Source organism: Mesocricetus auratus, unplaced genomic scaffold (assembly GCF_017639785.1).
Source record: "Mesocricetus auratus isolate SY011 unplaced genomic scaffold, BCM_Maur_2.0 Super-Scaffold_100031, whole genome shotgun sequence".
Taxonomy (NCBI): Eukaryota; Metazoa; Chordata; class Mammalia; order Rodentia; family Cricetidae; genus Mesocricetus; species Mesocricetus auratus.
Genome location: NW_024429212.1, coordinates 6,496,684 through 6,521,014, shown reverse-complemented (window position 1 = coordinate 6,521,014; position 24,331 = coordinate 6,496,684). Strand labels below are relative to the sequence as shown.

General features: G+C 50.8%; 1 protein-coding gene across 3 annotated transcripts in view; it reads left to right on the top strand.

Annotated features, from left to right (window-relative positions):
* The window catches only part of Atp11a (ATPase phospholipid transporting 11A), a 106,191-nt gene extending 82,216 nt beyond the window's left edge, over positions 1–23,975 (top strand). The window contains exons 19-30 of one of the 3 annotated variants that reach the window (XM_013115794.3): positions 1,140–1,391; positions 2,562–2,739; positions 4,106–4,208; positions 4,356–4,501; positions 4,978–5,037; positions 5,968–6,095; positions 7,265–7,400; positions 12,784–12,849; positions 13,662–13,765; positions 15,340–15,505; positions 18,997–19,100; positions 20,148–20,285. In XM_013115794.3, coding sequence (XP_012971248.1) covers positions 1,140–1,391; positions 2,562–2,739; positions 4,106–4,208; positions 4,356–4,501; positions 4,978–5,037; positions 5,968–6,095; positions 7,265–7,400; positions 12,784–12,849; positions 13,662–13,765; positions 15,340–15,505; positions 18,997–19,089 — 1,432 coding nt within the window. In that variant the 3' untranslated portion in view covers positions 19,090–19,100; positions 20,148–20,285. Of the gene's footprint in view, positions 1–1,139; positions 1,392–2,561; positions 2,740–4,105; positions 4,209–4,355; positions 4,502–4,977; positions 5,038–5,967; positions 6,096–7,264; positions 7,401–12,783; positions 12,850–13,661; positions 13,766–15,339; positions 15,506–16,766; positions 16,852–18,996; positions 19,101–20,147 lie in introns of all 3 variants that reach the window. The other 2 variants (XM_013115795.3, XM_005073320.4) reach the window with 2 other exon arrangements.
* Positions 23,976–24,331: the final 356 nt, after the last annotated feature.

Here is a 24,331-nt window from a genome sequence, read left to right as displayed (position 1 = left end):
AAACTAGTAGTTATTTTCCTAATTGCTGCTGGCTCTTCTGAACGTAGCTTGATGTTTTAGATTTTAGTGTCTTCGACATATTTCTTTGTTGAAGAAAGTTAACATAATGAAGTGGACTATGATAAAAGCCAGTAGGTATAGCTGATAAAATTGTGAGAATGCTTCTGGAATCCTCAGTTACAAGGTGAAGGCCGAGGAGCCATTGCAGTGGCCGAGGGCAGGGGTGTAGGGAGGGAGGCTGCTCCAGGGGGAGAGCTTCTGAGGGGCTTTGCATGAAGCCCTTGGGAGTAGCTGACATGGCGGATGTCCTGGAGTCAGGCCATGAAGCGTGGAGGGTGACACCCAGGAGCTCATAGGGATGGGTAGCAGTAAAACTTTTTTCTAGACAGGGTTTCACTGTGTAGCCCACATGGCATCCTCCTGGGATTACAGGTATGATGTCCTGTTGAAATGATGTTTGATCACAAGTTACTTCTTTAAATCCTAGAGCCAGTACATTGGTAAACTTACCTGTCTAGGCCCCAGGTCCCTTATTAGTGTTTCAGAAAAATTACACGATTGGAGGTGTCTTTCCGCATTCATGCAACTGCAATAATGGCATCTCCACACTTGAGGCCAGGAGTTTCCTCCCAGAGACTCATTTGACTTCGCAGGGTTATCTAGAGGTTCACACAGTGCTGGCACATGCTAAGCCAGTGATTACTGTTAGCTAGCTGTGGGGCCACTAGCATTACTACCAGCATCTGATAGAATACTTAAAGCCTGGACTCCAGTTTGATAAGCAAGAACATTAGAGCCCATGGCACCAAAGCGAAAGAAAATACTTACTTCCTGATTCCATTTTACGGTTTGTGTCTGGCTTCAGTGAGTCTTCTCCCAAGTGGAAGGATGTGAGGTTCGGCAAAGGGACAGGACGCAGGACAGCCTCCTTAAAGGGCTCGTCCATGTTTGTCTGCAGGAAGGAGCCTTGTAGCTCGTCATCGTGTGGTGTGCACTCTGGGGGCAGGTTCCGGGCCCTCGGCCACTTGAATGTGCTGCTGCTGGTAGAGCTGAATGCTTTCATGGCTTTGTGTTTCCTGAAGTGCTTTCTTTGGTGGCCCTCGGGTCCTGACCCCGCTGTCCGTACCCTGTCTCCCCAGGCTGCAGGAGAAGGCCGCTGACACAATCGAGGCGCTGCAGAAGGCGGGTATCAAGGTCTGGGTGCTCACTGGAGACAAGATGGAGACGGCCTCAGCCACCTGCTATGCCTGCAAGCTCTTCCGCAGGAGCACCCAGCTGCTCGAGCTGACCACCAAAAGGCTCGAGGAGCAGAGCCTGCACGATGTTCTGTTCGAGCTGAGCAAGACCGTGCTGCGCTGCAGCGGAAGCCTGACCAGGGACTCCTTCTCGGGGTAGGCAGCCCCCAATCTCATTTGCAAGTCAGTCCCACCCACAAGATCCCGGGTCTCTGTGGGCCCCGGGTGCCCATCTGGCGATGTTCTCGTGGGACACTTAGATGCTTTGGGTGACACAGAAGCCTGTGCTGGCAGGCGCTTTCAAGCTGATGGGCAGAGAATACAGAAAATGTTTATTGGTAAAACTTTGATCTGCTGTCGTACCTCTGGGATGCTGCCAGAGAAGCCAGAAGGTAGGGAGTTTGTCTGGGACAACAGTGTTGCTGAAGTTGGGTCTTTCCAACATCCACCCGCTTATTGACACATTTTACAAGGGCCTCTCTTGCCCGTGTTGAGGAGTCATGAAGGTAGTGTCATTAGATTCTGATTCACATTCATTGTTTTGTGTGTGCCACAGCGTACACCTGGAGATTGGAGGGCAGTTCTCTTCTTCACCCTCTAGGTTCTGGGGTTAAAGTTGGGTAGTCTGCTTAGAGCAGACAATGAGTTTGGCAGAACGAGTCAGCCCTCCAGGCTTGTGAAGATTTTGGCAGTTTTAGGAAGAGCACAAAGTTACCTCTCTAAGTTAACCTTCAGAATTTGGGGATTTGTTTTGTCATTTTAAGGCCTAGCCAGGCGACCTGGAGAGATAGTTCAGTGGTTAGGAGCTTGCACTGCTCTTCCAGAGAGCCCAAGTTTAATTCCCAGCACCAGCATCAGGGACTCCCCACTGCCTGCAACTCCAGCTCCTGGGAGGTCAGACTCTGCTGGTCTCAGCAGGTGTGTTCCCAGACCTGCATACAGATTACACATAATTTAAAATGATAAAAAAAATAAATCTTTATAGCCCAACAAAGGGAGACTTTGACCATGTTCTAACAGGAAGTCACCAGGGCAGAAAGCCCAGGATGTATTAGCTGTCCAGGTAGAGGAGGCTGGCATAGAGACCAGAAATGAAGACCTGCCTTCCCAAGCCCACCTTTGGTGTCCCAGTATGGGACTTACACACAGTCTCACAGGAGCCTGTGGCTGCTGGCACAAAGAGTCTTCATTAAAATGTGATTTTACGGTGGAGTCAAAGAGGTGGCTCCAATTCTGTAAAGACTGTAGTGATGGAAGGACTGTGAGCGTCCTGATCCTGCGGATGGCGCCGTGCACAGTGACCTTCCCCCTTGTGTGCTCTAACAGCCTTTCGACAGACATGCATGACTATGGCTTGATCATCGATGGAGCTGCGCTGTCCTTGATCATGAAGCCCCGGGAGGACGGAAGCTCCTCAGGCAACTACAGAGAGCTCTTCCTGGAGATCTGCAGGAACTGCAGCGCAGTGCTGTGCTGCCGCATGGCACCCTTGCAGAAGGCCCAGGTCAGGGACTGCTCCAGTAGAGGGACATAGGAGTTTGGCATGCGGGGAAAGCCTTTCTTAAGTCTCACTGTCTGTTACTCCACAACCATCAGGGAGGCATAGCAATTCCAAGCCAGAGTCTTAGATTCTCGTTAAGGGTCAGGCATGGATGGCTACTCTTGGAGAGGAGCTGTAGTGCCTTGGGAATCTCCCCCAAGGGTTGGGGAAGGAGCTTGCATTCACCGAGCACCTTCTGTGTGCCCACGGTAGTCAAGACTTGACTTTCCTCCTTTGGACTCCAGACAGTCCTCCGCACTCTCCCTGTTCTTGTGAGAACGTACCCAAGTTACCTTTTTAAATACATCAAATGTGTTGTGCAATGCATACATGAACGTGGTATCCTTCCAGTGTCCATTAGCCTGGATGTAACCCAGCTCCACTTAGCATGTTTAGAATGCCTTCTTGAAATGCTCATAAGGAAATCAGGTCCTCTCAGGTGACCCAGCCGTGAAGGCAGAGTTCATTATGCAGGTGACCCAGTACATTATGCAGAAAGCCAGGTTCAGAGAGGCGCTCTTTCAGATGCCAGCTTGATGCTCCAGTTAGCTTCTGTCACTAGGTACAACCAGAATGTCCCCAGGATAGTTCTCAGAGAAGACAGACAATGGCTTTTTTTTTTTTTTTTTTTTTGGCTACCCTCTTCTGTGTTGGACTTCATGAAAACCTGTAATTGTTTCCCTGATTACATCTGGGATTTCCAGTGCTATTTTGGGTTCTCAATTGATTTCTAAAAATGCATGTATCATTTCTTGTCTTGAAACAAGAAAGCAATCTGTACAATCTGTAGTCCCCCTTCTCAGTCTCTCTCTCATATCCTAGTGCATTGTACTTCAGCACAGGGCATGGGCGAAGTGCATTGTACACAGTGAGGACAGTGTGTGTGGGAAGGTCTATAAAGAAATCGACTTGGAAATTGAGGAAGAGAAATCATGAAGAATACTTACTGCACTGAGTTGACATTATTTGATTTTTACACATGACAGGTTTGAAAATGAAAATAGCATTAGGAACAGCTTCCTTTTTAAAAAATTGTTTGATACCAAGTAACATGGAATTTGAGCACCTTCTTGCAGACTACAATGCTGGCATTGGTCCTGGGCTTTTCCAATGTCTTCCTGCCTCTGTGAAGTCATGTCATTGATCATATCTTAGTTTTTAGGAGATGATTTGATCCTCTCTGGAGGAAATTGTGAGATCTGCAAATGAGCTGTAAGCAGACAGTTTCCCCCTGACTTACACCAGCTTGCTCTCTGTTGGTTCTGCCCAGTTAATGACCCTAAGGAAATCCCAACAGAGAAGATAAATTCCACATTTCTTTCTTTTCCAGATTGTTAAACTAATCAAATTTTCAAAGGAGCATCCTATCACCCTAGCGATTGGTGACGGTGCAAATGATGTCAGTATGATCCTGGAGGCCCACGTGGGCATAGGTAAGCCGTTGCTTCTCCAGTTGGGTTTGCACTTTAGGTAGATAAAGGCTTCATCATAGCATGCAGGGGGACCTTGTGCCTCCACTGGGCAGTGGTCTCTGGGCTTAGCTGGCTCTGGTTACCAGCGTGATTCACCCTTCATTCTAGGCGTCATCGGGAAGGAGGGTCGCCAAGCTGCCAGGAACAGCGACTATGCAATACCCAAGTTCAAGCACTTGAAGAAGATGCTTCTTGTTCACGGGCATTTTTATTATATCAGGATATCTGAGCTTGTGCAATACTTCTTTTATAAGGTAGGAAGATCTCCTCTCAGTTTCAACGGCATGAGACCCTTCACCGGGTGACTTAATGTTTCCGGAGTCATTTATCTACAAAAAGAAGTGACCATCAGGAAGTATGTTGCTCCTGTAACAGGATTCCTGACACTTCTTAAACCTTCTCAGAGTTGAACATAGAGCCAGAAGGAGGAGTTGTGCGACGTTTGAGGGCAAACGTCTTGGTCCTTTGAACAGTCCCCTCCATGCAGGCAGGTCCTTGGTGCTGGCCTTCCCTCTCTGTGGTCACCAGGGCCACACTAGAGATGTGTGCATTTCAGTTGCCACCCGGGGAAGAGAAGCATTTCCACTCAGCTGTCTTGTAGGATGTTGGGCCTGCTTGGATTGATCCCTCATATGAAACATCGTGTGTTGACAGAGGCTTGTGAGCTCTAGGCAAGCCCATGCGTCTCTGCAGAATGCCCCTGAACTAATGGCCATGACTTGCCTTTCAGAATGTCTGCTTCATTTTCCCTCAGTTTTTGTACCAGTTCTTCTGCGGATTTTCACAGCAGGTCAGTCTGATACCATAAGTTCAAAGCTCATCGCCGTCTTGTCTTCCTTCCCAACGGGTGGCCATAGTGAGGGAACACTTCAGGGACATGCAGACAGACCCCCCCCAAAGTGATCTGGTGGGAGCCCAGGTGCATCCATCCTGCTGTCCCTGGGGCTTGTCAACAGAAAAAGGTGAAGGGCCAGGCTATGGAGCTGAGGAGTTGCCAGCTGCAGACTGGATGTCATGAGGCTGACATGTTCCTAAACACATTGGAATGGTTATACCCACACCTGAACCGTCGTGGATGTGGGGGTCATCTTGGAGTCTGAGGCACTGAAGTATACCCAGGTTACCTGGGAGACGGGTGCTGCCTAGGCAGACACTTTTCTGTCCCCACACCTTGTACCATGTGTGCCCAGATGGACAGGGGTCAATAGCTTGTATCTGGAGCCACCAGGGCCAGGCTAATTGAAGCTAGAAAACATGAAAGTGAACAGAATTGCGGGTCCAAGCTCTAACAGACATGACGAATTTTAAGCCTGATGAATTTACCTCATGAAGTTTGCAGTCTGCCCCAGTTGTCTGGAGAATAGTGGCTTTTGTGTGGTTCAGGTGCACTTTCTATATATTTAAGCTGCTTTACTCAGGGCCTGGGGACATGACTCAGTCGTCAAAGTTCTGGCTGTACAAGCATGAAGACCTGAGTTTAAATCCCCAGCACCTATACCAAGTGGGGTTTAGCAGTATAGGAACCAGTGATAAGGAGATAGAGGCCAGAGGATACCTGGGGCACATTGGCTAACCACCCTAGCTGAATCGGTGATCTCCAAGTCATCTGATGCTGACCCCTGGCTTCGACACACACGTGTACATGCACGCGTGCACGCACACACGCAGCCATGTGCTAAATCATAGCATCAGTCTGTTAATGCTGTACTTCTCCTGGCAGACTTTGTACGATACTGCGTATCTGACCCTCTACAACATCAGCTTCACTTCCCTCCCGATTCTCCTGTACAGCCTCATGGAGCAGCACGTGGGCATGGAAGTGCTCAAGAGAGACCCGTCCCTGTACAGGTGCGTGCGAGCCCCTGCCCTGTGCGTGTGCGTGCGAGCCTGTGCGTGTGCGTGCGAGCCCCTGCCCTGTGCATGTGCCAGCCCCTGCAACTCCGTGCAGCACAGGGACAGCGGAAGCAGTGCACATCTGCCAGTCAGCTCCTGGTGGCATTGTTTCAAAGCTGGGGGCACTTGCATCCACAGGATGTAGTTTAAACAGCCAGGCAGTGTCCTGGAGTGTGCTCCACAGGTGAAGGGGCCTGAATGTACATGTGAACCTCTTTCGCATCCCACTGCTTGATAGAGTTGGGAAAGCTAGGGGTGGAACCTTGCTCTGCCTGGCCCCAGTGAATTCATTTCTTCGTATTAAGCTTTTATAGTATTTCAGAACTGCCCAGATTTTCTGACAGATACAATATTCCTTTGTAGTGTTCTTGTCCAGTTTCCCCAGTAATAATGAGTTGGTACTGCAGTGTAGCAGCCAGCCCCTGGCTACATTGTCATCCTTCACCTACCTCATTCAGGTGTCCCGGGGTCTTTGTCTCAGTCATGCTTGTACACACGTGTGTGTGCTTACCTCTGTGAGGTGTTTTCACATGTGTAGTTTCAGAAGCCACATGACATCAGACAGCTTTCTCCTGTCCAGTTCCACAGGACAGAATCCCATGTCACAGACTTTGAGGCCTTTATTTCAATGTGTAGCCATTTATGAGACCTTGAAGTGTGTGTGTATGAGAGAGAGAGAGAGAGACAGAGACAGAGAGAGAGACAGAGAGAGAGACAGAGAGAGAGACAGAGAGAGAGACAGAGAGAGAGAGAGAACATGCACATTTGAAACATACGCACAGAGGGATGCTACAGACTCCAGTGCAGTGAGCAGGCCTAGAAACGCATGTGGGTTAGTAACGAGCTCAAGTCCTCAGTCTGCTAATCAGTGTGTCGGATAGCGCGTGTGCTATGTGTGCGACCTCCATTCAGAAGACAAGAGTGCATGGGGTTTCCTTTAACAACATTGCAGTTGAATTTGAGAGAGAAAATACTCAAATGCAGAACGTTGGTACATAGCTCAGTGTGAAGTCTGAAAAACGTGTGTTTTGCCGTGTTTATCACTCTCAGTTGACGCTTTAGGAACAGGCGGACAGAGATGATGCTGCCCAGAGGTTACAGCTTTCCCACTTTTCCTCAAACAGAGACATCGCCAAGAACGCGCTGCTCCGCTGGCGGGTGTTCATTTACTGGACGTTTCTCGGCGTATTTGACGCTTTGGTATTTTTCTTTGGTGCTTATTTCATGTTCGAAAACACAACCGTGACCAGCAACGGACAGGTCAGTACTGAACGCCTTGTGGCTTCACTGCTTAGTAGCCAGCCCCACCCCATGCAGTCACTGTGTAGAGCATTGTATGAGGACAGCTCGGCCCATGGCTAGGGAGCACCGAGAGGTGTGGGTCTGTGGAGGGACTTAGAGGAAGGGCCGTGTGACCAGCCTAGGGGATGGTCGGTCTACTGGTTTTCCTGGCAGGTGTATCCCACCGTGAGCTAATCCCCGTGGCTCCGTGGTTCCAGGCAGCCCTGTACTCCGATGGGAGTTACGCTGTGTGAGTGTCGCTCCACAGTGTGTGAGCATGGCCCCTCTCAGCAAGTAGCTCTGTAGTGCTCTAGTGGACAGCAGCTTGTCGTTTGCCTACTTTCTGGGGTTTGTTTTATTCGTATCTCGCTTTTTTCTTTTTGCCACTGGCTTCCCTTCCCACCTCAGATAATGACCACCAACACAAGCATGGTAAGACACCGTGGGTTTGTCCTCTCTGTGTTTTTGGAGTGCATTACAAATAAAATATTTCGTGAAAATATTTTCGAATGTGACTTCTTCTGTGTGCTTTGTCGGTAGACAAGCTATTAGCCATCCCTGCCTCTACTGGCTCCGGAGCCACCTGACCCTGCAGGTGTCTTCTCCCTGGGGGTCTGCCAAGGCTTTGGTGGAGGGGGCTAAACTGACCCCATAGGTCTGCATGTTACTGTAAATTTAGGACAGGAGGCTTGGTGGGGACCTGCTTTGGAGCACACCTGGGGAGAACAGGAGGCATCGAGTGGACCTTAGGTCTAGACATGGGTGCCGAGCTTAGTGTTCAGCCCAGTTGAGATCATGGGTTTTGAGATGGCTGTTCAAACAAACACTGCAATTGACATCAGAGAAAACTCCTCCCTTGAGGGAGCTTGAAGACAGAAATGCTTTCCATTTCTCGTTTATCCAACTCCCCTCTCTCTCCCCCTGTTGTCTCCCCCGTGTCATTCCCTCGAACTGTTAGGTTGAAATGCCAGGCGTCTGGCCTGTGTCAGCGGTTTGTTTACCCATGTATTTGTTTCTGTTGCCTCCTAAGTAAAGGTTGTCTCATGTTAGAACATAAACCAGCTTTTACTAAATTTGACCCTGAAGATTTGCTAAAGTTTATCTCACTGTCTTAAGGATTTTAAGCTTTTCAGTAGCTTTCTGTTGTATTTTAAACAATGCCTGTAAGCCGCCAGCCCATAAACATAGTGACAGAGTGGGCGTCTGAATCTTAGGTGACTTGGACACTGTGTCCCATAGGTTAACCTTTCTGAGCATCTCACCTTCTAGTGTGCATCCTAAACACTCAGGTCTCTCTCAGCACCCCGCTTTCTGTTCGCTCTCAAAGCTCATCTTCCCTCCCACTCAGGGACCATTCATCTGGTGGTCGCTGGCGTGGGAGGTTGAGGAAGGAGCTTATACAGACTGGGAAGCCAGTGTAAGGCCAGGTGATGGGGAGAGGCAGAGCAGAACCCAGATCCTGACCGTGCCAGCATGTGGCGTCCACCTCGGCCCAAGCTGTCTCGGTGTTTCAGAGTACAGTGACGGACGTTCTCTGGGGCTGCCCAGGAGGTGGAGTGCTAGGGTGGCTGTCTGTTTTAGAAAGACTGTGGCAGTGAGCTCACTTCCCAGAGACTCTGTCTCCTGCCAGGCCTTGCTGGCTGGTGTGTATGGTGGCGTCTCTGCTGCCATCATGGGAACTCAGGATTCCTAGTGTTCCTTTGCTTGCACCCCTCAGACAGTCCTTTTGTTCCATGAGGTCTTGTGTGGGCTCCTGGAAAGATGCTTCTTGGTGGTCCTGCAAATGTCCACACCTGTCATCCACAGCTCTGCCGTTAACCACTGTTGAGAGTGTTCATTAGAACTAGAGAGCAAGGCGGAGATGGACTCACCTGAGTCTCCTACCGGGCTCTGGCACTGAGAAGGCTTCGGTGGCCACCTCCACTGCACACACAGGCTTCTCAGCAGAGGCTCGGTGTGTACCATGCGTGTCTTAACACAAGAGAATTCCCAACGGAGGCTGGCAGGGTGGACCAGTGCTCATCAGGACAGGAGACACTAATTCACAAGATATACATTCAGAGTCAGGCGTGATGGGGGAATGTGTTCTGATCAGGATGAGATAGGAGACCAGACATGCCCGGCGAGTATTTCAAGGTAGCCTCTGACACCCATCTGTGGCGTGGGAATGGCAGAATTAGGATGACCAAGGCCACTGCACAGGCCGGGGAGGCCCAGGAAGCCATCTGGTTTCCAGTCATGCTCTCCACCCTGCCCCCAGGCCTCTAGATACCCTGAGTTAAACTGCTGTTTTTTGATGTGAGATTATTCGATTTGCAGGGCTCGGGGGCAGGGTCAACTAGACAATAACCCTCCCCGCTCTGGGTTTACAGTTTAGTGATCATAATGCTTGATGTTCCTCATGGATCCAGGACTCATAGTCTAGATCCTTCAGTTTAGAAGTTCATTCTGTTGCCGTTAAAGATCTTTCTGGAAAGGTCTTCATCGTTCTGTGGGAACATTCATAGGTCACACGCAGTGTGAGAACAGCAGTTATGAGTTTCTTAAGATTTGCTTATGGATCATTTTTGCACTGACATCAAAAGCCATAAATATTTCATTTTCTTGATGCTAGGGAGGCAATAAACACCACACACTCACTAACTCTGGGGTGTTCCAGCCTGGTCTGCAAGTTGGAATGTTCTAGTAGTCAGGGCACACCTAGAGGTCAGCTGATATAGCTGTCCGTGTTGAGTGAGCCCAGCATACAGCTGACAGATGGGGTGTGGAGTTGGCCCAAAGGGGTGCAGAGGTGTCACGACCATGACATTAAGCAAAAGCTATGTCTTATGGAATATTACTGCAAATAAAAATTAAATTGGCTCGGGTTTAAAATCTGTGGTGACCAGAAAGCACCTCAGGAGAGTGTTTCCCGTCGTCGGGGAGAAGGAAGACTCAAGGAGACAGAACCGAGCTTGCACTAGGCAGACAGGTGCACTGGCCGGAAACTGTCAGTCAGACCACAGGAGGAGGAGGTTTGCTGTTGAAGTGTGTCAGGCGGTCTCCTCCGCTTAGGGGTCTCGTTGAGATGTGAGCCATCAGTGGGGGTATATTGTTAAGGACTGAGCCAGTCATCCATGGGTGTTGGTTTCCTCTGGAGCTGTGAATCAGTTAGACTCCGTGGAGGTGTGCTTTCAGGTCCCGAGGGGGGCAGAAGCAGGGGCCTCACTGGAGCGTGCGGCCAAGGGCCTGGTGTCCCCTCCCGATAGATCCTTAGAGAGTCTATAAGATACTGGAGGCAAATGAGGAACTTAAGTTTACACAGAAACGGCTCTGTGGCCATCTATCCATCCCAGTGAGCTGGCCAAGAGCTGTGGGCACAAGGATGTAGGTGACCACATTCTTAGGCTCCTATCCAGTTTCCAGTTTCTCACTTTAGGTTCAAGTGGTGGTGATCTTTGTGTGTCCCTAGGACCCAGGTCTGCCGTAACCCACCAAACCCGAGGAGACCTGGCAGTGGGGAGGCGTCCTTTCCTCCCTGCATCAGGTGTGGGAAGAGCTTCCTTTGGCCTGGTGTGTGGTGCTGCTGGGATCCGCGTGTCCCATTGCTTACCCACGCCATGTCATGCTGTCATCTGTATTTTTTAGCTCATTCTGTGACAGCTGATGGCACAAAGGAGCTGGGGTGGAGGCGGTGAGGCCCCTTCCGCCAAGCACAGCCTCTGCAGGGTCAAAGCTCCCCTCCCCTCACTGCAGGTCGCCATTTCACCCACACCCATTGCTTTCTGGTGCACCAGTAACTGCTCACTACCCAACATCCTGCTAGTCTACTGCCCTTGAGTTGTAACAACATGCCTGCCCCAGAGCTAAAGTGTGCTGTGACACTCTTCCATCAGTCACAAACTCTGGGCATTGATGTTGGAAGCCAGCACCGCGGGGACCTGTCCCAAATGCCTTGCAGCGTCTCTGGTTTCTCCCTGCTCGGTGCAGCAGTACCCACTCTGGCGTGACCAAGCGGCCCATGGCTAGAAGCCCCCCACATGCAGGTCTGAGGGCTTCTTTTGGTACCTTTCCCGAGCCTGAGGAGGAGGGCATTTCTCTAGAGTATGAAGAGCAGGGCATGGTAGCATCCGTAAACAGTCAGGGTTTCCACAAGTTCTAGACTCCCAGCATCCTGCAGGCCGTGAATTCACAGAAGTCTAGCCTCAAAGAGCGGTTGTTTCTTTGTTTTTGTTTTTTGGTTTTTTTTTTTTGGTTTTTACGAGACAGGGTTTCTCTGTATTGTTTCGGAGGCTGTCGGTCCAGCCCGGCCTCGAACTCACAGAGTGCTGGGATTAAAGGCGTGCGCCACCACCGCCTGGCAAGAGCGGTTGTTTCATAAGTTGAAAGTAAGCATAGGCGAAAGGACTGGCTTCCTAACCTTTTCATTGTTTGTGAAGTAAAACTTTAAGAAAGTTCTGGGAACATTGTCTGAGAGGCCCAGTTCACAGACCCCCCACAGTGTCCACCTCATGTGGTGTGTGGGGAGCTGTTCTTGCAGAAGGCTTGTGCAGACCATCTCTCCTGAGAGAAAGGCCTCGCAGCCACTGACCCCACTGTGTCTATCTGTAGTTGAGAAGTGTGTTGGTGCTTAGAGCGTGACTCATGTCTGTACCTCCCACCGTCCTGCCCGCATTCCAACTAGAAGGAGGGCAGCCCACATCTGCCTGGTCTTCCTCCCCATTGGCTAGCTGTTAGCAGCCATGGCTGTGCCAAGGGGTCTGGCTGTTGGAGGAGTAGCCTTTGTCCAGTGTGTGCCACCTGCTCCTTGTCGAGGTCCTCACAGATAAGCCCTCCCTGGTGCTGTCACCTCTGTGTTCCGGTGTCTCCTCTGGCTGTCTCCTGCAGTGTTCTAGTGACTGTGCCCTTCAACTGTGGGTGTCAGAAGCAGGCTCCCTGAGTTTGCTCTTGAGACAAGCGGAACAGACCTAGGCAATAAGGTGGACAGCCCCCCTAGAGAAAGCACCATGCTTATTGGCTCCAGCCAATGAGGTCTCTCCCTGCTGAATCTGAATCCTTGGGCCTCTTCACAGTCAGGGGCCAGCAGAACACTAATGTGAGTCATTCCTGAGCTAGGCTTGGCCACTGTCCTGGCCTAGGGCCATGTGAACTCGTGCCTGTTCTAGCTCAGGAAACTGTAGTCCCTGTATCCTTGGGCTGAGAGTTGCAGAGGCCATGGGTTATGCTCTCTAGATTCCGTGTTCTAGCTCAGGAAACTGTAGTCCCTGTGTCCTTGGGCTGAGAGTTGCAGAGGCCATGGGTTATGCTCTCTAGATTCCGTGTCCGGGATGAGGGAGGAGAGGTGAAGGGCAGCAGGCACTCACGCCGACTCTTGTCTCCACAGATGTTTGGGAACTGGACCTTTGGGACACTGGTGTTCACTGTGATGGTGTTCACTGTCACACTGAAGGTGAGTCAGCCATGTGGTCCCGCTCCGGCCATGGCCAGCCTGCCCGCAGCTCTTCCTGAGGGCTTGGAATCCTAGATCCATACTGATGCTGATGCCCCCATGCTAGGTGTCCCGAGCCATCTTCTTCAGTTCCTATCCAGGTCCCAGCAAGTATACACCCCTTGGGACATGCGTGTCCAGAATTGCTCAAAGGAAATGAAGAGCTGAATGCTTACAAAAGCATGCGAATTGAAATTCTTAGTATAATGAAAACAGCTCTGTTTAGTTATATGCCCTTTGGAAAAATTTTTCAAAAACCTAATTTATTTTTGTTTTATGTGTATAGATGTGTAGGTATACCACATGGGTGCCTAGTGCCCTTGAATTCCCTAAAGTTACAGGTGGTTGTGAACTGACATGGGGGTGCTGGGAATCAATCTCTCCAGGCCCCAAAATCAGCCTTTTAAAGTCCAGTCAGATTCTGTGAAGAACTTCATTATTGCAGTCCCAGAAACCATCGCACTGGGTCTTTAAAACTATGAAACAGACTTCTCAAATCATCTTCTCAAGCAGCAGGGTGTTAGCATGGAGGATGCTTCATGCTTGCACACACGTCTGTGTGTACACACACATACATGTGCACACAACACAGGAACCAGAGACCCTGACCATACCAGCCGTTGCCTCCTGTGGAAGCATGGGTTTGGGTTGTTGTGTTTTTTCTTGTAAGCTTTAGCAGGCACTCTAGAGTTTTGCCCTGTTTTTCATGATTTTCTTGCCTTCCTCTCTACATGCCTGGACAATGCCACTATTAACACCTCTGTCTCTTGCAGCTTGCGCTGGACACACACTACTGGACTTGGATAAACCACTTTGTCATCTGGGGGTCACTGCTCTTCTACATCGTTTTCTCCCTGCTCTGGGGAGGAATTATCTGGTAAGAATCCTTAAACCCCATGTGGCCCCAGCTACTCCACACCCCTGTCTCGGAGGGTCCAAGATGCACATTCCGCATAGCCTACGGCCTCCTGCCCTGTGGTGCAAGTTCCTGTCGGCACCTCTGTGTCCCTGGTGTCGTGGTGCATTTTGGGAGCTCCAGCAGACAGGTGGTTCATAGTGTCTGGAAGACACAGAACATGGCAACAGCATAGTCTGCTCAGCACCTAGTGGAGCTCACAGGCTGTATCGTGATGGGGTGGGGTGGGCACCAACTCACGGGCTGTATCGTGATGGGGTGGGGTGGGTACCAGCTCACGGGCTGTATCGTGATGGGGTGGGGTGGGCACCAGCTCACGGGCTGTATCGTGATGGGGTGGGGGTGGGCACCAGCTCACGGGCTGTATCGTGATGGGGTGGGGGTGGGCACCAGCTCACGGGCTGTATCGTGATGGGGTGGGGGTGGGCACCAGCTCACCTTTAATGCTGTCACATGCACCCATACTCAAGTGTCATTCATAGGGACCTGAGATTTACTTTTCCACTTGTGTTCCTTGGGGGCACAGATGCCGTATGGGGCAGGGTAGTGTGGCACATTTTTCTGTGATATTCTCAAGTCCCTCACATGAAATCCTGACAGAAGGACACAGTGTCCCCTTTGGTTGAGGAGCAACGTGGCTAACGGCCCTGGGGAAGGCAAGCCCTGTGACCTGAGCAGGGGCTAGAGAGTAGTGGGAGGAGCAGTCAAGTTTCCTCACTCTGCGTGTGTCCCTGGGTAGGAACAGCCTTAGGAAAGACCATCCTAGCCTCCTCCCTCCCTGACACCCAACCAGAGGACCTTTGTGAGGTCTCCCGGAGCCCTGCAGGGGCAGGAATAGCTTTGGGTGGCCTCCAGCCACCTTACTCTAAGTCAGAAAGCCAGAACTGAGGTCCTAGCAGGCATCAGTGGGGGCCTGTGCTCCTGTGACTGCTGCACCCTCTCTTCTGAGTTGTTGGTGTAAGCAACAGGGAGCTTCCCAGAAGCTCCAGCACATATCTCTGTTCATCCTCACCCTCCCCACACAGCATCCTGACCATCATTTTGTGTCTGCATGCAGTTTGTGTATCCTTGGAAGTGGGGCTTCACTCTATCCCTGGGCTGTTCATGATACCAGGAGGTAGATGGTAATTCCCAGGTCTTGGGTGGAAACAGGGGTCATGGAGCCAAAGAAGCCATTGTCAGCATACCAGGAACCCTCCGTGTTCCTCGCTGTCTCCTTGGGGGGGGGGGGAGCATGTGTTCAAAGCATTTGGTGGCCGCTCCAGCACCGCCATGTGAACCCTGCTGCTGGTGTGAAGAGCACCCTGATGCTGAGGCTCCGGGACCCCCTTTCCCTTTGGGATGGCAGTCTACAGTTCCTTCTCCCTTTCTCCATTGTAAGACTCCAGGAGGCAGATCCACAGCACACGGGAGGGGCTGGTTAGGAACGGAGAAGCCGACAGTGGCTCCTTTGGGGGAGGCTCGGGAAACAGCATGAGGCTGTTCCACCCCTCCTGGCCAGGCAGCGCTCACCAGTGTCTTCTGTCCTCACCCAGGCCCTTCCTCAGCTATCAGCGGATGTACTATGTGTTCATACACATGCTGTCCAGCGGGCCTGCCTGGCTGGGCATCACAGTGCTTGTCACTGTCAGCCTCCTCCCTGATGTCCTCAAGAAGGTCTTGTGCAGGCAGCTGTGGCCCACCGCGACGGAGAGGACTCAGGTATGGAGGCTGCCTAGCCTGGCCAGTCACTTTCCTCTCCCTGTGTAATGATCGGGAAGTTACTGAGAGAGAGCAGAAAAGGTTCAGACGTCATAAAGCTGGCCAGCCCACACGTTGCCAGTTAATTCTACAATGACACATGCTGTGTTATATTAGGTAAATCTCAAGATGAGCGATGTTTAATCGGATATTTAGACCTAAGCAGCCAACTGAAAAGAAAAAGAAATGAGAACAAAGACTAATAAAAAATATTTTCTGTAAATCCACAAAAAATGTAATAATTGTTATTTTGATCATTGAATTAAGGGCTGGTGCCCCGTGATATGGCACCTACTTAGCATATTCCAAAGCTCTGGGTTCATTCCCTAACTTTGAAGGAGGATTGTTATGTTGCCTTTAAGGGGGTTGAATTTGATTTTGGTGCAAAATCACCTTTCCAAGAGGAAGTGTAGGCTGGGCAGAGAGTGACTGTTTTCCACCTCCCAAACCGGTCAGCAGACTGAATCCGCTGCAGGTCCCTGGCACTGGGGTTGCCGGGGGTTCTCTAAGATGCAGACTTTCAACTTTACCCACAGAAGTCTTTTTTTAAAGATTTATTCATTTTTGGTGTTTAGCCTGCATGAATGTCTGTATGAGGGCATTGTACCCCTTGGAACAGGAGTTAGACAGTAGTCAGCTGCCGCGTGAGTGCAGATATAGTCACAAAAGCACATTCTTCCTGATGCCCACATGTGGACAGACTGCCCAGATGCTGACTGGACACTTCTGAGCAAAGAGCTCATCCTGCAGGGTGGCAAGGGCTCTCCCCACAGGACGCCTGAGATTTGCTGTGGTACGGTTGTGACTTCTACTGTGGGATACTGCTTTGCATGAATCTTGTGGAATGGCCTTAGAAGGTGGGTGAGAAAGGGCTGAAGAACTTCCCTGTCCCCTCCATCAGTGAGAAGTCTCCAGTGCTGTTGTGGGATTTGAAGCCCAAAGAAGCATCTTTACTACAAACTGTCCCCAGTTGCAGCACAGGAGGCATAGGGCTAGGAGGAGGCAGGTGTGGGCCTGGGTAGAGAGGAGTGGACCAGTGGATCCTGGCCTGGCAGCACCCAGCAGCTAGGGCAGTGGTGTTACTGTGTGCTAAGATGTTTGCCTATAACCAACTTACCTCTTGTCTTTCTCTCCTGCCTCCCTTACTCTCCACTGCTTTGCCTAAATAACCACTACTTGTTCAAACACTCCACGCGCCTGGGCTCCGGACTGCGGCCTGCAGGCCAGGAACAAGTGCCTTTCTGTTGAGCAGCCCACCGTCTTTATGCTTTCCCAGACCGCCAGTAGTCTGAGTTTCTGACCAACAGGTGACCATCTCTGCCTTCTTGCATGTTGGGGTGATGGCCACAGGACCAGATGGGAAGAACTTAGTGTTGAGGCCACCCAGTACACTCCCTGGTATTGTCATTCACCACCATTACCTCATCAGGTAGCATGGTGACTGTGCACCACCCTTGAGGGGCACACTAACGATGGCCTTTGTCTTCCTCCAACAGAGGCTCACAGCAGCTCTCCGTGTCCATCAGGGGGTCCCAAGCTTTCACCATTGCTTGACACCGGTGGCTCAACCCCTAAGCACCTGACAATTAGGCAGGTCACAGACACAGTCAGTCCAGCCTGAGCAAGGTGACCTCAGCATGACCCTGTTCTCCACAAGCACAGTGGTAGAGATATAGACTTCTTCCAGCATACCCTGCCCCCCTGGGGTGCCACTCTTTAGTCCGGAAACTGAGGAAGGCCAGGAGAGAGTGTCTGCTCAAGACCCCAAGCACATCAGGAGTTGGAGTCACACTGTCCCTGGCCTCTACTTACCAGATCCCTCTTCTACTTTTCAAAATAAAAACCTGTTTATAGAAAACCCCTGTGATACGCTGCTGTTGATGGCCACTGTGGCAGCACAGAGCCTCTCCCCAGGGCCCTTTCCCTAGGTGGCTGCTGTGGCCAGTACCTGCTCCTCACAGCCCAGAAGTCAGAGGAGACAGCAGCATCACATAGTGCTGTGGCATTCTGGCTGAATTGTCCTGTACCCAAATACACCAGCTGCAGGTGCTTCTTTAGTGAGCCTCGGAGGATTAGTTGTGTGGGGTTCCTGCCTCGCCAGGGCTTATGCCTGAGAGACACCGAAAGCAGAAAAAACAGTGGCCATCTATACTTCTTAAACACGTTTAGCACAATGATACATTTCCAAAAAATGGCAACCAAAATGTTTCTTAGTGTCATACGACCCTTAAGTTACATCATTGCAACTGCTGTCTACACTCTTGACAACATTTTGGAGGGAGTTTTTGGAAGACTAAAATGTCAAGGACTTTGTACAATGTTACACATGCCAACTCAGGCTGCAGACACTGTTCCCTGTTGAGGAAGTTTTGTGGACTTCAGCTGCTGGGGAGGTGGCACTGTGGTCCTGTCTCCCGTGGCCCCCAGGCATCATAGAAGGGCCACACATGCACACAGGCCCTGCCCCAGCACTTCACACACAACAGACAGACAGCTGATGCCCAGCAGTGTGGGTCTGCAAAGCTTTGGAAGAATAATTCCACAGGCCTCAGTGGAGCTGATTTGACTTCAGACATCTGGGGTTCACTTCCAACCTGTTCCTAGTACAAGGCAAGCGTGACGGACACTGGTCATGTTATATATCAAGCGTGTATATATAACATCGTGCATGTCTTCGCACCAGTCTCTGCGTCCACACACTTGCAGCAGCCTGCCTGCCTGTGCCTGTGTGGGCAACAGCGCCATCCTCTGGCTACTTCTCCTCCTGGACACTTGCCAGTTCTACCTGCCCTTCTGCCGTCCAGCCTTGTATTCCTTCAACTCTGAAAGCTCCCTCCCTCCTGGGCACTGAGAAACTGGTGAATGAGGACCGGAAAGTGATTAAAAGCTGCGCCACGCCAGGCCAGGAGCCAGCAGCCTTCAGGACATGACCTGTGATACCCTGTCTGTCTGCCGGGCAGGTTGCACGGAAACCACTGCTCCCGTGCCGGTGGCTCCGTAGAGTCGGCAGCACACAGGTCACAGGTGCCCGTGGCAGGGCGCAGAGCTTTACCATTCTGGATGCAACCTCTGTGTTGGGAGCAGGAACTTGTTAGGAGCTACCAGCTGGTGGCCCGCTCCCATGGTGCTGCAGCCTGCCCTTTGACCTTCCACTTCTTCTCCGGGTGCAAACTTCTTCCAATGAACCTGTTCTTCAGAGCCAGCTGTCCCCCTAGAGGAAGCTTTGTGGACAGGCAGCCTGTGGAGCCAGCTCTGGCCGCCTTGATGGTGCTATGACTGATAGTGCAGGCCTGCGATCAGAGCTCCTGGTCTGTCATGATCGAGAGTGTGGGGATGGCGTGGGCCAGTGTAGATGGTGCCCTGGTCTGCAGTGGCCAGGGCGCAGGTACTGGCCTCCTACACTGCCCTCCATGCAGGCAGCAGCAGCTCAGTGTCTTTCCTCACCCTTGCAGAAGAGCGCCCGACTCAAAGCATTGGCTGATGCCACTTCGAGCAGCGACAGGCCCCTGCTGAAGGAGTTCTTACCGCAGCCCAGACGTGTCTAGCCCAACGCTAGGTAACAGTATGGCTGCCTACTGGGCACTAGGCCGGTGTGCTGTGACTCAGACTGTCTGCTTTTCCTTCAAAGTTTTGGTGTGTTGCCCTCCCTTTTTTAATAAGAATGACTTGTTCTAAAAACAAACTATACCATTTTTATATACACACACACACACACACACACACACACACACGAGGTAAGTGGCACACCTAAACACATAGGGGAAATGTTATTCACATGTGTATATATACATACAAATGACATGTGACCAATGTATGCCCAGTGTTGCCTGACAATCAGCTGGTTCCTGTTCTTGTGTTAGACACAACTTCACTTAAAAGCTACTTGGGATGATCCTATCTTGAAACCGGAAGTAAGGTCTCACACAGCTACTACACTGGACACAAGGCCAGCCAGTGTCCAGCTGAAGCTGTTAGCAGAGCACACAGCAGGGGTCATATTGCTCACCTGAAAGTAGTGTAGCCCAGGGATTGTCACCCAGAGAGAGAGAGATGTACGCCATGCAGCTTCTTGCCCTTCCCCCCTGGCTACCTGCTGCTGTTTGTACCTGCTGTGGCCTTTCACAAGAGGCAGCACCAGCCACTGCTGTCTGGTAACTAGGCCAAAGGCGTGGTAGCTTGGTGTTGTCAGCGTGACACTGACCCCCGTCCCTGTGGGCTAGGACATACTAACCTGCACAGGTGAGTCCTCTCCTCCCTGGGGTGATGGCTAGACCTGAGTTCAAGGATGTCTAGGGACTTTGACTACCACACATTCCAGTGGTGACACGAAAGCTCAGTGGTTCAGCCCTTTGTTCCCCTGCCCTGCTATGTTGTTCCTGGAATATGGGGTGACCCCTCTTTTGGCATTCAACAGAGGGTGTTTGTTCCCAGAGCTGCCGGCAAATTGCCTCCGGGCATAGTTCACATGGGATGGGCCCTCTCACCTCCGCTTAGGGTGACCTAGGGGTCCAGAGTAGACTGGTAAAGCTATAGGTAAAGCATCAGCTGTTAGGGGGTCCTCAGAGGGACTCTGACTGATGATGACTTTCTGTTCTTTTGGCAGAACATACAACTTCGGAGCGGCGTCTCAGAATTCACCCCTCTGGCCTCTTTGCAGAGCTGGCGTGCTCCGAGCACCAGACCCTCAGCTGCCCGGTACAGCTCCGGCTCTAGAAGAGCCGTGTGCTCAGGGTGGGAGAACAAAGAGTGCGCCGTGCTCCCACACACACACCCAGGCCTTTCCCACCACACGAGGTATGGGTGCTGTAGGTCCAGCCTGGGAACACCCACTTGATGAACAGACAGCATTCTGTCCCAGCCCCTGAGAGCTGTTCCTGGGTGCCTGTGTGTGCCTGCACCTGCTCCGCCCCATCCTCAAGGAGGTGGCGTGGAACCATGGGTCGCCCACTCAGGCACATCACACTGCATCTGGACCGTGCGTGTGACAAGCACCGTTGCCCTAGACCTGGTGGCCACACAGACAGTTGGGCTATGGAAAAGGACATTTTGCCTGGCTTCACTTAAGCACTGCAGCTGTGAAGCTGGCCTTGCCAGGCCTGAGTGTCCACCCTTTTGCTGTTGCCGCTGTCACCCGAGGAGAAGACCCTGTCCCTTTGTCTGCAGCTGTGTACATCACACACACGCGCCTGGCTCATGTTGTTCCCTGAGGTTCCTGACCAAGTGTTTCCTGTGTAAACCACCCACACTTCCTGTTAGGGAAGTGGCCGTATCAGTCACTAAGAGGCATGCGTCTCCTGGACCCGAGCCTTGCTGTGCTCACATTCACCGCCCCCTCACAAGCCATTTCCCTAGTTCATATCTGAGTCTGTCTGCTGAGGAGACACTGACCCTGCGCGGTGGAGCTTTCGAAGGTGTCAGTGTCCCCTTCTTGCCCCCGGCTGCCTGTGGAAGATGCCATTCATGTATATGGATAGATCGCACTGTTAACCAGGCCCTCAGGAGTGTAGTGATGTCAGTTTAGCTTATTGGAAACTATTTGTTTCGGGGGTACTGGGAAAGGTGGGGGCTTGGGGCACCCAGGCAGGTACTTATCTCACCCGGAGGTGAGTCCCATACCCAAAGCTGATGTGGGCTCACCCGTTCCAGTCTGCTGCTCTGCCTGCCTTCTCTCTCCCCCCCGGCCCCCCCCCCCCGTGCCACACAGATTCCACCCAGGGCTTCCCTTGGAGTGGACAGGCCGCCAGAGGCCGCTGTACTGTGAATCCCTGCTGCTTTCTGTGCTGGCGTTTCTGTTTCTGGTGGATCATCCAGCAGAGCTGTAATGGACCTAACATAGCGAAGATGTTTCAGAAAGTGCCAGCCAGAGCTTGGGGGAAAGCCATCCCCATCCCCGTGGAACCATGCGGTGGGCCTGGGCCATAGTGAGGGTCGCAGACACTTGAGAGCCTATAACCTGGGAAGCACAAATTTTGTACCATTATTATCCAAGGTTTCCCTATAAACAGTGTGCTCGAACTGGGGGACCAATTGACAGGAGGAGCAATTATTGGACCTGGCAGCTGGGGGAGGTCGGGAGAACATGAGCACCACACCAAAGATGGGGGGATGGCCTTGAGCTGTGAACAGACAGAAGAATGTACAGCCCCGCTAAGGGCTGTCCCTGGCTCCACACCCTCATGCCCGCTCACCCACCTGCGTCGCCATGTGTCAGCCCAGGGATGGAGCCCAGTCCACACTAGCCCTTAAACAGTGGTGTGTGCATTTTTACAGCCCTTTTTAAGAACCCCAAACGGGTACAAACCTACAGGGAGGGCAGGTTCTCTGTATGTTTAGTTAACAAATTATTTGTAATGTATTTTTTTAGGGATCTTAAAACTGCCTTTGCACTGAAGTATTTTCATAGCTGTTTCTATGTCTCTTACTCATTTGTTGATGTACGTTCTGGTTTTTAAGTACGCTGTTCAAGCTTTCACTTTTTAATGTAAGCATTTTTGGTCACTTTAAATGCTGGCGAGCGTTCCGGCTGGATGCTTCTGTACCCGAGCTTTGTGATTCTGCTCTGTGCCTCTGCGTTTCTTCGTGTTTCTGGAGACTGACCGGGTGAAGGGCGTTCTGAGGGCATAACCACTTTCTCTTGTTTTGTCACAGTCCTTTGCATTTTCGTGTTTTCTGTTTTGATTTTTTTTTCCAATCCTTCAGCCTTAAACAGAATATTCCCTGCAGGCTCTGTGTTCTGCAGCTCGGTGTGAGGACACTCTCTTGCACCTTACCCAATAGCCTAAGTTTACATAGGACCATCCCAGACTTTATGCACACTCCAGTGTCTTCTAAAATTGTGCTTAGGAAGTTACCAGACGAAGGTGCCTAAGACTTTGAGATAGATGGACAAAGGCATGGGTAAAAACAAGAGACCAGGTGTGAGTGCTGAAGATCATCCACCACCTCACCTCACGGCTGCTGCTTTTTATTTTCCTTAAAGCGATTAACTTCCACTCAGAGTAAACATTTTCTTAATTGCATTGCACATGTCAACATCTGTGACATACTTCATTGGCCAGAATTCATGGTTCTGTCCCCTGCAAGACGTCCATCTCACATATGTACGGGGAGTCCTGGCATCATATGTGTTCTCTTTCTGTTCCACACACACCCATGGACATTTACAAGATTGTATAAGCATGTACACATATGTGCACACACGCATACACACACATACCTGTGCATTTTCCTTCCAGCCTCCATTCTAATAGCTCTGTGCAGAGGTTTTGCCTTCTGGAATCAGGCTACTTACACACACACACACACACACACCTTGGAAGGGTGCTTGGGCTATGCTCACACATGGGCTGTGGGTGACATTGCATTGCTGGGCTGAGCTCTCCCATGGAAGTGCACCTCCCAGTCAGGACCTCCTCTTGCTCCCTCAGTCCAGCAAGCAGGATCCAGGCTAATGGGAGCTGCACACCGCTCTGAGTGTAGGTACCTGCTCCTTGCCACATCCTAGCTAGGAAAACATGCCCCTAAATCCCAGCGATCCATTCCTGAGTACAAGCAGACCAAAGGCCCCACCCAGGGAGCTCCTGGATGGGAGGAGGCTCCGAAGGTCCAGGTAGCAAAGGGGTGATGGCATGGCCCAGGCTGGAGCAGGGACTGTGACAGGGTGACTTTGTCTTTACTGAGCACATTTTCTAGGAGCAGCTGCCAAATGTCTTGCGTGTGTTATCTTGGTGACCTAGGACACTGAGCACCAGCCAGGTGTCTGGTGGTCTAGAGAACGCTACAGCCTGGGTCTCTGAGCCCCCAAGTTCAAGGTGTATCCGCACTGACTGGTACTGAATTCCCATCCACATTTATCTCATCTTGATGTAGCGTGCTGGCAATGCCATAGAACAGCAGGCCCTATGTTCTACATTTCTTTTGGAAGTTTCCCATTTATTACTATAAAGACGGGGGAAAAGTCACTTGGCGAATGCAATCTTTTTGTTTTAAACGCTAAAAGACAGGTGAATAGAAGTGGTTCTGATACTGTGTTTAAACAAAGCTTTAATGAAGATGTGTATGTTGGAAGTATTATGAAAGTGTGATTCTAATTTTGCAGAAAAAGTCTATCAATTTATATAGCTTTATTTTTACCTTATTAAATGATACAGAATTTTACTATACATATATTGTCTGACTTAAAATCATGTGTGTCTGCATTACCACTTAAAATGTCCATTCACAATGTAATGTATGAACAAGAGAGAATCTAAGATGTATTTAACATGAATGGTTACCTGTAGCTGTCATCGTCATTAAGTACTGGATTTGTTTTAAATTATCAAATATAGTAAGTACACTAAACATGTCATTCTCCAACACTAATGTTTAACCGATAGCCCAGTAACCTGCTTTAAGAACTTAAATTGTGAATTAAACCGGATCAAACGTCTCATGAGGTTTATTCTGTGTGCTGCTGATTGTGCCTTTGATTCCTGCGGGCAGTTTTCTCACAAATGTGTGTGGTATTGTGTAAGGTGCACACACTTCTGCTAACAGAAACCTGGTTGAAACTGTAAGCATAGATCTGTTGGGGTCACATTGATGGGTATTTGTGGGAAACAATCTCTTAGCTTTACTGAAGGGGACAAGGTAGAGGTGTGATGGGTACCACACTTCTATCCCTGAGCATGTGGGGGCCATCCTAAAAACCCGAGTGTAAAGCCACAATGACAGCCCTGGGGGCACATGTTGAGTTGACCTAGAACAAGAAATTTAGCGTAGAGCCCCCAGTGTCATGGCCTGCAC